This window comes from Ictidomys tridecemlineatus, chromosome 11 (genome assembly GCF_052094955.1).
Source record: "Ictidomys tridecemlineatus isolate mIctTri1 chromosome 11, mIctTri1.hap1, whole genome shotgun sequence".
Taxonomy (NCBI): Eukaryota; Metazoa; Chordata; class Mammalia; order Rodentia; family Sciuridae; genus Ictidomys; species Ictidomys tridecemlineatus.
In genome coordinates, this window is record NC_135487.1 from 55,700,470 (window position 1) to 55,717,990 (window position 17,521).

General features: G+C 35.9%; 1 protein-coding gene across 2 annotated transcripts in view; it reads right to left on the minus strand.

The window, feature by feature from the left end:
* Positions 1-9,028: 9,028 nt before the first annotated feature.
* Ptger3 (prostaglandin E receptor 3) overlaps positions 9,029-17,521 on the minus strand; it is a 200,478-nt gene continuing 191,985 nt past the window's right edge. For both annotated transcript variants that reach the window (XM_078026495.1, XM_078026496.1), the window contains one exon: positions 9,029-14,003. In XM_078026495.1, coding sequence (XP_077882621.1) covers positions 13,955-14,003 — 49 coding nt within the window. In that variant the 3' untranslated portion in view covers positions 9,029-13,954. The remainder of the gene's footprint in view (positions 14,004-17,521) is intronic.

Consider the following 17,521-nt stretch of genomic DNA (forward strand, 5'->3'; position numbering starts at 1 on the left):
AAGTTACTATTTATTTTTGTTTTCCTCTTTTCTTCACTCAAATCTTTTACCATATGTTCTTTCCCTACTGCCCCCCTTTTATTATAGATATTCTTGCATTTAGGTAGGTTTGTAAATTGCTCCATTGGTTACCTTTATTCTTATACTTTTATGTAATACTTAGTTCCCAATTTCATTAGAGTACCTATGAGTTTTGCATTCTTAATAAGAATAAAATTAGCTTAGATTGTCTTCTCTAAAATTAGCTTATATTGTCTGCCCTCACCATTCATATTTAGTCATTAATATTATAGTTCCTAGTGTTAATTTTTGTATTAAGTGTGCTTAATATCTTTTGCTTAGTATATCAGCTTTAAAAGATACCTTTGGTTGCCAGTTTTTTACAACAGGTAAGACAACAACAATAAATAATAGAATGTAATCTACTCTTACGTGCTATGATACTGCAGTAATGACCCAACTAACAAATAAATGAAAATAAATGGAAAGAGGAGTAATAGGAAAAGTAGAGAGATAGGAATTAGCTAAACAAACAACACATTTTAAAGATCACTAATAATCTGAAAAATTCAAAGCAAACTCACAATGACATGGCATTTTGTATGTATCAAATCAGAAAATATGAAAATTTCAAATATCTAGTGTTGCAATGACTAAACTTCATCATGTTTTTTGAATGGAAATGTAAATTAGTACAACTTGGTATCTACACTTGAATCCTATTGTGAGGTAATAAACCAACATACAAAATAATAATAATTTATTTTCTTAATTAAAAATTCCCTTACTCTATGACACAGAGATTTAACTACAACTACTCCACAGGAAAAAAACCTAGCACATATATTTTGAAAGAGTGTGCAAAATGTTGAAAGCAATATATATTTGTAAAAGGGTAAAAATAAAAACACAAATGTCAAATTGAAGAATTTAACATAGATTAAACTTAAGCAGTGAAAATGAAATACACTATATGCAAAAATATGATGACATTTCAATGTTAAATAAAAGTAGATTTGTGTGTTAGCACATGTAGAAGTTTGTGTATGGTATGTACCCACTCACATGAATTTTTTTAAACTTTCAAATATAACTAGGCGTGGTGGTTCTCACTTGTAAATCGAGTGGCTTGGGAGGCTGAGGCAGGAGAAAAGGTTCAAAACCAGCCTCAGCAACTTAGCAAGGGCCTAAGCAACTTGGAAGAACCTGTCTCAAAATAAAAACAAAATAAAATACAAAGGGCTGGGGATATGGTTCAGTGGTTAAATACCCCTGAGTTCAATCCCTGATACCCCCCAAACCCCCCCCCCCCGCCCCCGCAAATTTGCAAGCATAAATCTGTTATGACAAACGTGATAAAATGCTACAAATCAATTCTATTTTAATACAGGTGCTGGGGTCAATGACCAAGTAGACTTCATCTTGGTGAACCTGAGCTCATAATGAAATTTCCCTCCTGGAATATGTTGAGAAACCTATGGTCATAAATCTTAACTTTTCAATGACTTCAGTAGACCTGCTCAGGAGTTAGCCCCATGGATCTTTCCTTGTTGACTTATTTCTTTTCTTTCTTTCTTCCTTTCTTCCTTCCTTCCTTCCTTCCTTCCTTCCTTCCTTCCTTCCTTCCTTCCTTCCTTCCTTCCTTTCTTTCTTTCTTTCTTTCTTTCTTTTTAAAAATTTATTTGTTCTAATCAGTTATACTGACAGCAGAATGCTCTTTGATTCATTGTACATAAATGGAGCATAAGTTTTCACTTCTCTGCCTATAGTAGGGTCACACTATTTGTGCAATCATACATGTACCTAGGGTAATGATGTCCTTGACTGATTTCTTAATTAGCTCCCTTTGTTTCCATGTGTTTACTGTCAAGGTTAGTACATCTGTTGTTTTATGAGTTACTTGATTGTTCATTAAAATCAATTCAAAGAAACACTGTGCCCTTGCTATGTTACTAGTTCATATTTCACGGCTCATTACTAACTACTACCTAACAAGTTCATGCTAAAGTAATGGCTGTACCTAATTTCAGGGAGCTTGTGCCTAGAAAAGATGAATGGGAACACTTGGTGATTATTATAACGTCTTCCAAAAGGAGCAACTTAGACAGTCTCATTTTGTGCTCGTTTTGGTCTAAGGTGCGTTCACACTTCCCAAACCTATCACGGTGGCTCCCTATCCCCAGATTTGGATGAAGTCTATACAATGATGCATGCTGGGTCTTAAAGGGTCCAATGAAGCATCTTAACTTGTTTTTACCTATTGTCAGACTTTTTCTATTTCCACACTCCTAGAAGGTTTTATTTATTTATTTATTTATTTCCCACTGGAACTAGAATTTCTGATTCCATGGACTTTCTTGAATACTGCCCTTCCTGTTCTATAATTTATGTCTGAGTTAATCTTCTAAAATTTCATCTCCAATATTTAAAGAAAATTTTAAGGATTTAGAAAGCTTCTTTTTCTCCTAAGAAAACCTCACTTTTAAGACCAATAATCTCAGTGTACCTAAAAGTCTAATTTAAAGCCCAAACCCTTTGTTCTAGGCAAGAACTGTACTTTCCCTGGAGAAAAATAAATGTTATTGTTTTAATGTGTGAGAAGTTACAGGACAACGTGATTTAGAGAAAAAAGAGGACATCAGATAATATTTTTAATGTTATTACTGCACCTGACTCTCCTACAAGATTCATGAGGGCAGGAGCCAAAATGTTATTCCAATAAATGGAGGAATTAATGAACAAATCAGTGGGTTGCTATGACCATTACTTACAATGAGTACATTAGTAATTTTGAAAAAAAAAATAGAGAAGAAAACACTTAAATTTGTGATATGATCTAAGGTCCTAAAGTTAGCTTCAAGGAATAAAAGTCTGACAAAGTGCTCTAGGCAAGCAGGATATGGTGAAGAATAGAATTGAGATGCATGGAAGACCAATTGGGGCATTGGGAACAAGGTCAGTGTAGAGAGATTCTTTTGAGAGAGACACAATAAGAAACATTAAAATAGTTCTGATTCAGAATTGGTGATTTGTCCTGGATGCCTTGAGAGGAAGATTGTGGAATATATATTAAAAAAATCAACTTCCCCAGTGGTGTTCACTGGAAGAGATGCCCTCTACGTGCAAGTGCAAGAAGCCACTAGGTGCAGCCAGGCTGGGCTGGAGAATCCTTTCTCAGTTTATTTTTACAATGTTCTTGAGGAAGTGGGATCGAGCACAATAACCATGGATGGAGAGTGGTTATGACCAAGATAGCAACCATATTGTCCCCATAGCACTTTTGAGGTCAAGGATTGGGTCTTACTGATTTGGAATCAAAACTCACTAGGGACTCTGCAGGAAATTCAGAGGGAAGTGGAATTTCCCCGTGATGAGTTCAGGGCCTAGAGGTCATCAAGATTACTACACACTCCAATTTGTCCATATAGCTTGAGGGACTTTAGCAAGCAAAGATCTCATTAAGCTTAACTGCTATATCCTATCAAACCTCTCACACACTGAATGGTTCAGATGAGCAAGTAGGTCTCCCTGTGATAGGGGAACTTTATTAAAAACTGCCTGTAGGGATTTCCCTAAAAAAACAGCACTATGACAGTTCACTTGGATTTGGACTGAATTTCACAGAATTCATCTTTTGGTCACCAGAAGGTGGGCTAAAAAATATCAAAACTTTGATGGCATGAACCTGGCATTGTCAATGACAGCACAATATTGATTTCATTTCATGTACAAAATATTCATTTATCTGCTGTGAAATCATTGGTGAAAACTGTTCAGAATTTGAAATTGGAAGTTTCATTCTGTCTAAGGTTTCATGGGCCTTAATATGTATGTAAAATCCAGCTGGTTCCAATTTATGAAAGTAAAACCTCTCTATCTGGTTCCCAGAGCGTATACTGGCATGTTTATATCCTTTGTGTCTATGGAGAATTAAGCTCTATTTGTATGCATGTTAATATTCTCCTTATGGAATTATCTTTCATACACAAAACAATTATATAAAATGAAGTTATGAAATGAGTAAATTCAGTGACTTTCTAATCTATAATTTTTGTCATCTGCTTAAAATAATAAATGAGTACTAAAAAATGTCTAAAAGGGTCTCAGAATATGTTTTTGAAAGGTGATCAACTATGAGAAATAATATAGAGCTGAGTATAATTCAGTTAAAGGAGTAGGGTTGCTAGATTAAACAAATAAAAATACAGGGTGCTAAGATAACTACATAGATCCCAAATGTATATCTGACATGGATCCTGATCATTGGTGGTGCCCCTTACCATTTTTATAAATCCACCTCTGGAGGTCAGGACTGGCCTAGAATCTGCTTTTAGTAAAAAAAAAAATAAAAAAATAAAAAATTAAAATTCCATTATTTGTTTTAAATTCTAACTTAACTGAGTATCCTGTATTTTATCAGGCAGCCCTAATTTGGAGGAACTGGTTTCTTACCATGACACTAAAAGCAGCATTGTAATTTTTCATCCTACATTACACTTGTCATTAGACTTTTTCATACTAGAGAGAAGCAAATTAAATTGGACAGGAAAATATCATTGAATGAAATCACCCTGGATATTTTTTCTTCTTTGGCCTTTTCCTTTACATTCTGCTGAAATCTGCATTGCTTGGAGAAGAGGATTTGTTGTCAAGTATTTGGGGGTGAATGGATCAGGATTTCATCAATGGAATTATTTTGGAAGAAATTTCCAGCAACTTGCAGAGCCTCCCTTGTGCCAGCACATAGTCTACATCCTGGAAGTACAGAGCGTTGATCCCCACTGTAGCCAAGGCTCTTCTTGAGATAGGAATAAATGTTCTCATTTCATCCATAGGCTCCAGGGGTTAAGATGAATCTAACCATCCCTCACATATTTCTGGGTAAATTATAAAGCCTTTTGAATTCTTAAAGACCAAGGACATACTATTTAGGGATTAAGTTGCCCAAGTTTGGTTTTATTATTTATAATAGTAAAAACCACAGTTTATTCAGCCCTCTAGATAAATCATCTAGAATTTATTTCCCTTATCCACAACATTCCCATCAGATGGTATCAGATCTCTGTTTTATAAGTAAGGGCCAATCTTTTATCCCCTGACTAGACCATTGTCAGGGGAACCCCAATATTTTAAACATGTTCTGAGGTAAACACTTATATTTTAACTACCACGTTGTATTTCTTACAAATTTAATTTGTGTAGTTGATTTTGTTTGAAAGCATGAAATAGTTACATGCAAAGCTCTCACAATAAATCTCTTTACCTTCACTCCTAGATATCACTCCTTCCCCCAGATGCCAGATATTATCAAAAGTTTGCTCATTTAGGACTCAAACAGACTAGATGCCTTCCTCCAGGAACCAAGAAAAAGGGGAACAATATTTTTCTAAAAATATTTCTATAAAAAATATAAATATTTTTCTGCCTATGATGATGGGCCCAGCAAAGTATCACTCCTGATAACCAATTTGCTGTAATTTAACATCTTCTACTGCAAGGCCAGATTCCTTAAGGAACATCTTTGCAGGTCTAGCTAGCTCACTTTTTTGTCAGTGATGTTGTAGACAGTAGGATCTTAATCACACTTCATGAAGAATGTTATCATATTATGTAAAAATCAAAGATCTAAGATCAAGAGTTTCATATGAAGGGGAGATAACAGAAGAACTGTGGGAAGAAGGCACTGAGGAATATTTCCAGGTTCCAATGGCTACTGAAATTAGTGTATGTACTGCCTTTCTTGCAGGGAACTGAGGCAGTACTGCCATAATTTCCTTCAACATCATAAGAAGAGTCTTAGGTTGGAAAATGGATACACGAGTGGGGTCATTTGTTCATACAGCCCAGTAATTGTCTGATGCAAAATACTTGTTTTCTTTTGGTGGTGGTGGGGATACTGTTTTTTTTTTTTTTATCAAGAATATAAATGTGTGTGTGGGGGAGTAAAATGAAAATACAATTGGTGCTAATTTTATATTGCTGTTGAGATTTTGCCCATTGTGGGCATTGTTTTGCCAAGAAGGAGGCTAGTAAGGTTAATTTTTTTTTTCAGAACAACTTCTATGGTATGATTTTGAATTTTGCTTTAAATGTTACCCTCGCGGTTGAAAGACTTAGTGTGCTTCTACTGCTTGTTCATAAACTTTGGCCACAATTGCTAAAAGCAATATAACTTGTGAAATCTGTGAAGTACTTTATTAACATCATGATTTTATGGTTCTTTAAGGAAGCTTATTAGGCAAATCATTGCTAGTTTTCACTGTTTTGCAAATGTAAGGCTACTTCTATCAATAAACTCTCAAAATAGAGTCCAGTGTTTGTTAAAAGCAAAACACACCATGCCATGCTGAGACAGCATAGAACTGTAAGTTAAAGATGGTTTTTGAAGTCTAAAGGCTTTGGTTATCTGCTTGCATAACCTGGGGATTTAGCCTTAGTAAGCTGCTATTTCCTTTTCTGCAAAATGAGGGAACTGGATTAGGAACCTCAACCATCTCCCTCAGATATAGCATCTGATGATTCTTGTACAAAGGAAAGTCATTTGTTTAATTCCTTTTCATTAACACTGAGCTCTTGCCAAGTGCCAGACACCAACATGTTGTGCCGTGGGAGAGCCCAGGTTGCAGCTTTAGCAGGTGCTACTACTGACTGAGGAAATGGCTGAGGCCTCTAGCCCACTGTTTGCACTGTTGTTTTGCCAAATGTTCTCATTGCTGAAGTGCTAATCATTACAAGTGAATTTATAATATCCCTGAATAAAATATTTTTAAAATGTTACAGGAGACTTTGGACTTAATAGAAGGCACCAAGATTCCTGAATACCTACTTTGAATGCACATGGTAGTTCAATCAATAGTGAACAAATGAATGAATGAATGACAATCTTGGCTATCATTAGGATAATAGTTTCTCCTTTGGCTAAGTTTCCAAAGATAGAAGCATTGTCTTCATGTTTTTCAGCATCATTTATAGGAATTTGAGAAATAGTGTAATATATTTATTTGTATGATCTTTTGTTTCATTTACCTTGTTTTAATTGATATCCTTGCTAAAATGCTGTGATGTTGTCAAGGCAACTATTATTATACTTTTATTTTTTTTCAGGAGAAAAACTGAATTGGTTGCCCAAGACTCTGTAACAATCAGTGAAGAAAGTATTCAAGTGAGTCATCCTTACCTACGACATGATTATGCCTCTGTCACCCAAGTTCCATCTCCCAGTGAAGCTCTTGACCAAAGAGAGTGGGAGGTGAGTGTCGGCTTGCCCTGCTCTAGTTATCCGGAGTGACCCAGGAGCTATAAATTAAATGGTATTTCCTTCTGGTCATTTACTACTTGGAATCCGAGGGAGAAAGTGGTCATTGGATTACTTTATATGTGGCTATTTTCACCATCTCAGCTAAAGTAGAAAGTGCTATTATAAGATCAAAATAATGATTGATGTAATTATATAAATGGACATCACTGTCACCCATATCCGAAGCTTATCTTTTCATTTGTCTTGACCATACTTCTGTGCTATTTTGTTGGGGCATCTGATAAGAATTCAGCTGCTACTTTAAGTACCTATTTTCCTTCTTCTGACCATTTCTTCTGACCATTATTAAGAGTTGCCCAAATAAAGGGCAGTTACACTGGAAATTCCAAGCTCAGGTGCCCCCAGACCAGGCATTTAGTGTATGTCAGGAAAGCAGGGGAGGCAGTTAGGTTGAACAGTGCATCTCACGTTCTAAAGGGCAACTGTTACTCAATTTCTGCCAATTGTCATTCAGAAAAGCATGTCTGGTTATCCTGGCTTTTTCAGATTTCAATAGAAGCTGGCAATCCAAATTTTTATGTGAAATCTGCTATTGAGTTGTTAAGACTGTGCAAATTCAGTTTGTTAAATACTGTGCACATTAGCATTGAGCAAGCAAAGAACAAAACAAAATGAAAAATATCCACATGGGCAGCATGCAGCCTAGGAGCTTCTGGTTTGCTATCTCAAGAACAAATAGAGCACTAACTCTGGCTCTCTCCCAAGTCTTCCTCCCAACAGCCGGTATTCTAACTAAACACAGTTCTTTCTGAAACTCTTCACCAGCTTGCCCTTGCATAATTCCAAGCTTCTTTACATGGTGTATGAGGCCCTCTTTAATCTGGCCTTGCTTCTTTCTTTCTGTAGCTTTCTATCTTACCACTCTCTCAATTGTTGTCTGCCTAGAACAGTATAGGTTTATGAATGTTGTATTAGAGCCCTATCCAGTATAGTACTTGCTTAATTTTTTAAAAAATTTATTAGTGTTATTATTATTAACTGTTGTATAAAAGTAAGCTGTGATGGGTTTGCTATACTTTGTACTTCCAGTTTTTGCCATGTTCTATTTAGTAATGATGAATTGTGTCTACGTCAGAGCATTCTTTCTATATTATGTGGCTAAATATGAAAGATAACCAGTGATGACCACTTTCCATTGTCTAATCCTTTTCAGTTATAATGCAACCATCATCTTCTTTTCAAAGACAGGATGCAGAGTATTCACTAATTAACAAATAGTTAGGAATAGCTCATAATTTTGGGACCTTGGGTGAAAAGAGATAGTTAAGTTTGCTAGCACTGATTGCACTGGCTCAGATACTTATTAAACTAAAAAATTTATGTGAAGAATAATTATTCTATGTTATGTTTGTAACATACAGATAAATAGACCTGTATTTTTACTTTAAAATGCATAGACATGTTATTTTTAATTTTTTAAATAATTTTATATTTGAAAATATTTACTAAATAATAATCATTTTTAAGGTATCATTTAGGGAACAGGTGTGGTGGTGTAAGCCTGAACCCCAGCAACTTGGGAGGCTGAAGCAGGAGGATTACAAATTTGAGACCAGCCCCTGAAACTTAGCAAGGCCCTAAACAATTTAGTGAGACCCTGTCTCAAAATAAAAAATAAAAAAGGGCTGGAGATTTAGCTCAGTGCAAAGCATCTCTGGCTTCAATTCCCAATACCAAAAAAAAAAAAAAAAAAGATATAACTTAGGAACATTTTATTTTGATATTTTTATTTATTTTCTCCATATTTTTATTGGTTCATTATAATTGTACATGATTGGATTTTTTGTTACATATTCATACATGCACATAATATAACAATATATTTTGGCCAATATCATTCCCCAGTATTACTCCTTTTCCTTCCCTCTTCCCTCTTCCTGGTCCTTTTCCTCTACTTAACTGATTGCCCTTCTATTTTCCTGAGATCCTCTCCCCCATTTTTTTTCCCCTCTAGCTTCCACATAGGAGAATAAACAAACAACCTTGACCTACTGAGTTTGTCTTTTTTCACTTAACATAATGGTCTCAAGTTCCATCCATTTTCCTGCAAATGACATAATTTCATTTTTATTTATGACTGAATAAACTCCATCAATGGAGACTGAAGAAAAAAAATGTGTCACGTATACACATTGGAGTTTTATTTAGCCAACAATAATAATTATTTTAAGTAAATATGTCAACATTTTAAATGACATAATTTAGATTATATTTACATTCCTTTTCACTCTCAAAAATGTATCATTTGGGAAGATAAATTACATGGTCACCTTCTCAATTTGCTCTTCATTCCTTTCATGCAAAACAGTTTGCAATCTGCTTAACGCACATATGTTCCCTCAAACCTTTGCTCATGCAAATTCCTGTACGTGACATAACACCATTCCCATTTGTACACCATCTTAACTTTCTCCCTCAAAACTTAACTCGCACTCATGTAAAAATTAGTATGGCTAAGTTATCTAGTCAACTAAATTTATGTTGAGGATTAAATTAAAACAAATTATTAAATTACAAAGATCAGGGAGCATGTTCTTCAGAAAGGTTGTATTATAATATTCTGTATAGGTGACCATCTCCCAATTACATTTCAATTTATTAATGGCTATACTATGCTTCCCTTATTTTAGTGTCCTGGAGGCAAACACATTGTTGGTACATGTTTAATAATCACCTATGAACACAAAAGAAGGAATGTATGAATGGATGGATGGATGGATGGATGGATATAAATAAAAAGGAAAATATGATTTAACTTGCTCTGCATTGCTCATCAACCTCTTGACTTTTTTCTCCCAAAATAGAAACTAAGGGAAATGGATTTTATCCTGACTTCATATGAGGAGGCTTTTTCACCACCCACACATTCCTATTTCTAGTCTCTCTGAGAGGAATTAGCACCCTTCCCATAACAGAGCTGCTTAGAACAATAGAGTGCCATGTTTATCTTTCCTGTCCCCTCAGGATACAGTTCAACTTCTTGGTTGTTATTGGCCAAGGCTAGATTTTCCTTCTTTCATTTGGTACTAGAAAGTAGAATGGAATTTGTGTTAGCATTATGTGCTACTGCTTAGCAATGGAGAACACAAAAGGTTTCTTTCTGGCATCTTGTCTTCAGAAAAGAAAATCCAGAGCTTGAGCTTTAGATAAAAAGTATATGAAAAACATGTAAAGGAGAAGAGTCTAAGATTGTTGAGCTTTGTCTTCAACATATGGCAGTAGTCGGTGCTGGTCTAATTCTGAAGGAAATAAAATCATCCATCAGGGACAGTGAAATGCAGCTGCTTATTATGTCTCAGTCAGAGATATCACCATAATATGAGTTGCCAGGATCTTGCAGTCATTTACTCATGAAGCTCAGAAAATAGGAGTAGCCGATCTTCAATGAAAAATTTGTGATGGGAGAAAAATCTTTACCAGCTACTCTTCCAACAGAGAATTAATATCCAGAATGTATGAAGAAATAAAAAAAACCTTGCTACCAACCCTCCTCATAAATTATCCAATCAATAAATGGGAAAAATGAACCAAATGGACATTTCTGAAGAGAAGAAACACAAATGGCCAACAAATAGATGAAAAAAAAAATGTTCAACATCCTTAGCAATCAGAGGTGGCAAATCAAAACTACACTGACATTTCATTTTACTCCAGTTATATTGGCAACCATCAAGAATACAAATAATAATAAATGCTGGCAAGAATGTGGGGAAAAGGAACACTGTTGTTGCAGCTACAAATTAATGCAATCATTGTGGAAATCAGTATGGAAATCCCTCAAAAGACTAGAAATGGAATGTACCATATGACCCTGCTTTACCAGTCCTCAGTATTTTTCCTAAAGAATTGAAGTCAGCATACTATAGTGTTGCCTGCATACCCATGTTTAAGCAGAACAGTCCACAAGAGCCATGTTATGGTATCAGCCTAGATCCTAGATATTTGTCAATGGATGAATGGATAAAAATGTGTTCTATTTACCCAATGAAGTTTTATTCAGTCATAAGGAAAAATGAATCTATGTCATTTGCAGGAAAATGGATGGAACCGGAGAACATGATGGTAAGTGAAATAAGTCAGACTCAGAAGGTCACTGGTTATATGTTTCTTTTAAAAAAAGTGGAGGAAATACACAATTTTATGAAAATTGAAAGGATACTAGTAGAGTAAAGGATAGGAATCTGGGAAAGGGTGGATGGGAGGAAAATGGGAGATATTGGTCAATGAAATCAACTAAATTATGCTAATGTATATGTATAAATTTACCACGATGAATCCATAAAATTTGAAAATTATTTTGCACTAACAACAACAAAAAAAAAAAAAAGAAAAGGAAGAAAAAGAAAAAGAAAAATTTTGGAGCTCAAATGTAAATGGTAAGGCTAAAAGACTGGTGACATTGTAGGGCTTGCCAGAGCTTTAATGTAGTGCCAGAGTGAAAACTCCCCCATGACAGATGTACTGAGTACTTCCTATGTGCCAGGCACGGACAGACAGTATCTTGAATATAAACGAATTACTGCCACTTCTCTAATCCTGGTCAGTAGCAATTGCATCTTCTGAAACTGATGGCATTAGATCAAACTACAAGCACCAAAACATTCACAGCAAGGACAGAATATCAAAGTAGCATTTATCTCTACTACATTTACTTCCTAGGAAGAAAAGAAATATTAGAAAACTTTAGGTTTCATCTTTGAAATCTTAAAAGGCATCCTCATAATAGACACAGTAGAAATGATGTGGTTCAAGAGAGAGGGCAAGTAATTATAAAATATTTTGACATAATCAATATCCTGTAATTTTTAGAGCAATGTGTACTTATTCATTTATTTATTTGATGGCCATGTTTTGAGGACTTACTATGTACCAGATACTGCTTGAGATCCTAGATATGTAGATGTGAGAAATCACAAAGGTTCTGAAATAGCTGTGCCCAACGTACAAAGGGGGAGTAACATACCATGTATTTCTTTATAAAGATTCGTTTTGTTCAACTTGAATGAACATGGAAAAATTGAATTTCGTAAGCAAAGCCTAAAGCCTACTAATCTTTCTGAAATTAGAAATTTTATCAGAACCATTGATTAGCATGGAAATCATACACTAGTTCATAAATCCCTGCTGGGAGAGAAGATGCCAGAAGTCAGTTAGAAAAACACCTGTCTACTCCTCTATCCTGAAGTTTTCACACAGTTCAGTTTAGAGTGAGGAGTTTCTACAGGATGAAAGTTTCTGTTTTACATATATCATTATTCTCAGATATCCTCTCTGATTTAATTGGTCTGGGGTGAGATCTAGACATTGGAATTTTTTAAAAAAATGTTTTCCCAATGTGATTCTCTCAAGCCAGTATTGAGAACTGCCCTCATGTGAATTATTGTTTTTCAAAGAGTTATGTTCACAGTTAGGATTGTTTTAAATGGTGTTAGTCATTTTACATTTTAATGGTTAGTATTTTTTAATGTATATCATAAAACTCTGAAAGTAGTCCATGGCTCTTATTGCTTGGGACAAGTAGATTAGTGCAAAACAAAGGAGTTATCTACCTGTATATCTACCTGAGTATATCTACCTGAGTATAGTTGGTAAAGTGTGTGAAAGTGTTATTCAAACGAATAAACTTTAAGCAAATCTTGGGCTGGATTATGAGACTAGTGACGAAACATAGGAGAACTAAGAATTTGGAAGGCAAAGAGATTGTTTCTTCCTAATAAAGTCTATATCAAGAAGGACAGCAAATAATTTGGGGATGAAGGTCATGTTCTTTGGTACTTTTTTCTAATTAGGTTTAGATCAAGATATTTAAAAACAAGGGGGTATGTGGGAGGATGGGTCGGACCAACACTCTCACCTGTGAGGCTGGCCACTCTCCTCTCGTAGAGGTGGACTAGATTAGCTGTACCCTGAGGTGACACTCAGATGCTGGTACCATCTGTAGACGTCTAGAACATACAAAACTGATAGCAAAGGAATGAAGGGTGGTCTCCCAGAAGTAGATGCTGCTTAAAAATGATGCGGACAAGTGGCTATTGCCATTGAGTCCGTAGACATCGTCCTCTGTGCTGGAAGAGCAGGGATTGGCTTATAGGAGTAGTTCTGACTATTGATAGGAAGTTCAGGCATGGCAGGGAGTGTTTGGGATCCTAAATGGTAATCCTCCATGGCTGGCTGAAGAAAAAAGTCAGAGTGACCCAGTGCTTTTTTTTTTTGTTTGTTTGTTCCCAAGGCATCCTTAATTGGGTGTTAGTGATTGCTGGAGAAATGTGTTGAGGGGTACTCTGAGGCTGCGACCGTCCTCACAGAAATGACCACCTCAAACACCTAGTGATGCCAGTCAAGAATGATGCTTGGAGGAGTGACAGTGCTAGTTTTATTTTCTTCTTCTAAGATTGCTTAATCTGTTGTTTGAGGGAGTAACATCCAGCATGATGATTCTGTTCAGGGTGGAACTTGACAATTTAAAACTTAGAACTGTGCTGAGAGAAGGGCGAGTCTCACTGGATACACAGGCGCATGCATAGGTGAGAGCTTCCTACTTCATTCGCTGCTGGTGCCTTGTGGTAGAGGTCTTCATGTTAGGTGTGCATTTCATTTGTAACTACAGCAATTCTTTTATTCAGCAAATGCTACTCTTCAATCTGTTGCATACGGGCTGCTCTTGGGTGACAGACTAGTCTTCTTCCTGTACAAGAAGCAATACACACATGCTTTTCAACCTGCAATGGAGTTACAACCCAATAATGTGCCAAGTTGAAACGCATTTCATACACCTCACCTAACAAACATCATAGCTTAGCAACAGCTAAGTATCAGCTGGGTTTTTACTCTCAAAATCATGTAGCTGACTGGGCGCTGAGACTCCTTGCCGTTGCCCAGCATCAAGGGAGAGTATTGTTCTTCATATCATTAGCCCCAGAGGAGATCACAATTCAAAGGATAATTTCTAGTGATTGCATATCATTTCCAAGCCATCACAAAGTTAAGAAATCATTAGTTGAATCATTGTGAGTCAGACACCATCTGTACTACAATTCTCTTCTGACTTTCACTCTTGCTCTTTGTTCTGTGTTTCATTGTCTGTTTATTCCTTAATCTATCTATTAAATGAGACAAGTTTAAAAATGAAATTATTTTAAAGAGCAGTCTTTATAGCTAGTTGCTCCTGGACATTAATCTATAATTCAATATAACAATAAAGAGGTTAAGTGATCGACCGGTTTCTTAGCTGTCTCTTCTAAGAGAACTTGGGTATAGTGTTCTGGCAGGTATCATGTCTAAAAGATGTTTGATTCAGTTTTAAATTACAGGATTTATTTTGTTATGGAGCTCTTATTGAATTTTAGTTATCATAATGAGTTGATGCCCAGGGAGAGATAAGCAAGGAATGGGGATGGGAAGTATACACACTTTTTTTCCATTAGCATATTTTTCCTAAAGAGATGTTTCTTGGTTGGAATTTAATATACCACTACACTGGTGTTCAAAGGGACATCTTTCCCCTCTTCTCATTCACTCAAAACTATTGTGAATCTATGAACCAGACACTGTGGTAGATAGACTTCAGCAATATAAAACTGAATGGGTAGGCATGATCTTGCCTTAGGGACCATCTAGCCTTATTTCAAATAAACATTTATTCACATTAGATAGTGATATCTACATAATATATATGATATTATAAGAAAGTCAAGGGAACAATGAGAACATCTAGGAGGAGACCTTGGTCTTCATTTGTGGGGAGACAGGACATCAAAGAGAGATTCCTGGGAGGGATTAGATCTTGAGTAAGTCTTGAAACTAAAAAAAGAGTAACTCAAATGAAGCGAGAATCTGAAGGTACAGCATATAGAGAAAGAGGAGGAATAAAGGATTTGGGCCAAGAAAGAGCATATAATTCGAAGAACTGAAGGTGTTCATTGACTAATCCAGGGAATGTCTAAAGAAAGTAGCTGTAGCTTGTACTTGACACCAGACAATAAAGAATTTTGAGACCTTTGTAAGGAATGTAAACTCTCCTGAAGACAAAGAATAAGTATAGAGATCATTAAACCAGATTTATCATGATCAGATTAGAAACGTAGAAAATTTTGTTTTCATTTCTTTCTTTCTCTCTCTCTCTTCCTCTCTCTCTTCCCCCTTTCTCCCTTCTCTTTGATTATATATATATATATAATAAAATATATCAAGATAGACTGAATTTTTTCACCTGGTTGCCTTGTGGAAAATTTTGGAAACAGCTCAGTAAACTTCAATGAAAAAAATAAATAAATCATACATAATAAATGGTCCATGGCACCCAAAGCACAAGGAAAATGACAATAATCCTCCAATATATTTGTTCAGAAAAATACTGAGTTATCCCCTTCATGGTCCACAATATCATAGACATTTTTCATTTATCTACATGAGCTGTTATTGAAACAAGAAAAGGAGTTACTACATCATTCTGACGAATTGTATTGGTTGCAAGTAAATCAAACTCAGCCTAACCATGAAAGAGAATTTATCAGAACATCTGTTGGAGAGGTTGGAGTGATTGAAAGCAGAGATTTTGATCCATCTTTTTTTTTTTTACATTTGAATCAAATGGGGTATAATTTCTCATTTTTCCAAATGTACAGGTTGCAGAATCACATTGGTTATATAGTCACGTATATACATACAGCAATACTGATCCATCTTTCTAAATGTTGGCTTTAATTTCTCAAGGGCTGTAATCCATGAGGAAGGAGAGGTTATTTATGGCTTTTTGGGTATCTTAGATTCTCCAGAAGCGGACCTCAAAAAAGATTTAGTAGAAAGTGCTCCTGGAACAACCTGCTCAGGGAGTGGAGATTGGGATGAGAGAAGGAGAGGAAGCCAAGAAAAGGTGGTAAAGCGATCCCTAGGGACCATCTTGCCTCAGGGACCATCTATCCTTATTTCAAACAAACACATTTATTCACATTAGATAGTGATGTCTACATAATATATATGATATTATAAGAAAATCAAAGGAGCAATGAGAACACCTAGAAGGAAACCTTGGTCTGCATTTATGGAAGAGAGCACCCTGTGTCTCCCTAAAGGGAATGAGTAAAAGCAGCCTGGTTAACTAGTCTGGGCCCTTGGCACAGCTGTTAGGGAGGTAAAACTGGATTCAGGAGCAACAGCTTCACTTTCTGCATTTAGCCTTACCTGCAGTACCTGGGTTTCTTTCCTTACTCTTCACTGTTTGCTTTCATGAATCCTTTTCCATTGTCAACCCCTTAAACACATGCTATATCCCATAGCAGGCAACAGCATGGCTGTTCATCTACTTTCCCACACCATAGGCCTGAGTTTCATCTTTGACATGATCATTCCTCTTACTAGATATTTGAGCCATTTGATCTTCAAGGGGCATGAATCTAAAATAATTTTAGTTTTTCTTTCAGAATCCCTACCTTTTATGGTGCTAAATCTTCCTTTCCAATCCCTGAAGACCATCTTGGGAAGATTCTCTACCTCTTGATTGTACAAACATGATCCCAAACAACTGAGAACTGCATGTGAATCTCATGCTTTCCTTTCCCCCGTGCTGACACGTCTTTAGTTTGAAGGACTGCACAGGACAAAGGGATGTGATTGTGCTTTCACACCTGCTCTTCCATAGCAGGTTATGTGAGCTTTTCTGGGTGGTAATAATTACAAAGATGTAGAGAACTCAGACAAGGTTTTAAGGGTCAGAAGATGAAGCTTACTGTGAAAGAAGTATGGAAGTTGTCAGAATCAAGATGCACTCATTGGTATACCTTAACAAAACAAAAGAACAGAAAGCAAGTAAATCTGGGATGTTATGAAGAAGGGTTCTTATGCATGACTGCCTGACGGTAACTGTCACAGAAGACTCTGCCTGCACCATAAACTTGCACAGAGCCATCATAGTCTTGTACAAAAAGGATCTTGAGTACACTTTATGATGTTTGCTCAAGGGCAAAATCCCCAAATAACGCATTTCTCAGAACGAATCTGATCTTTGATTGGTATGTGACTGTGCATAAATAAATTTATTCTTAAATATATGTACATGCACACACACATACATATACATAAATGCTTATACACACACACACATACACATAGTCTTTATGTCATATATCAGAATAGATTGTGATTTCAGGAAGTCTCAACATCTTCTGCTATTTAAACTTGTAAAGTTGAATTTCTGTTGTATGCAGC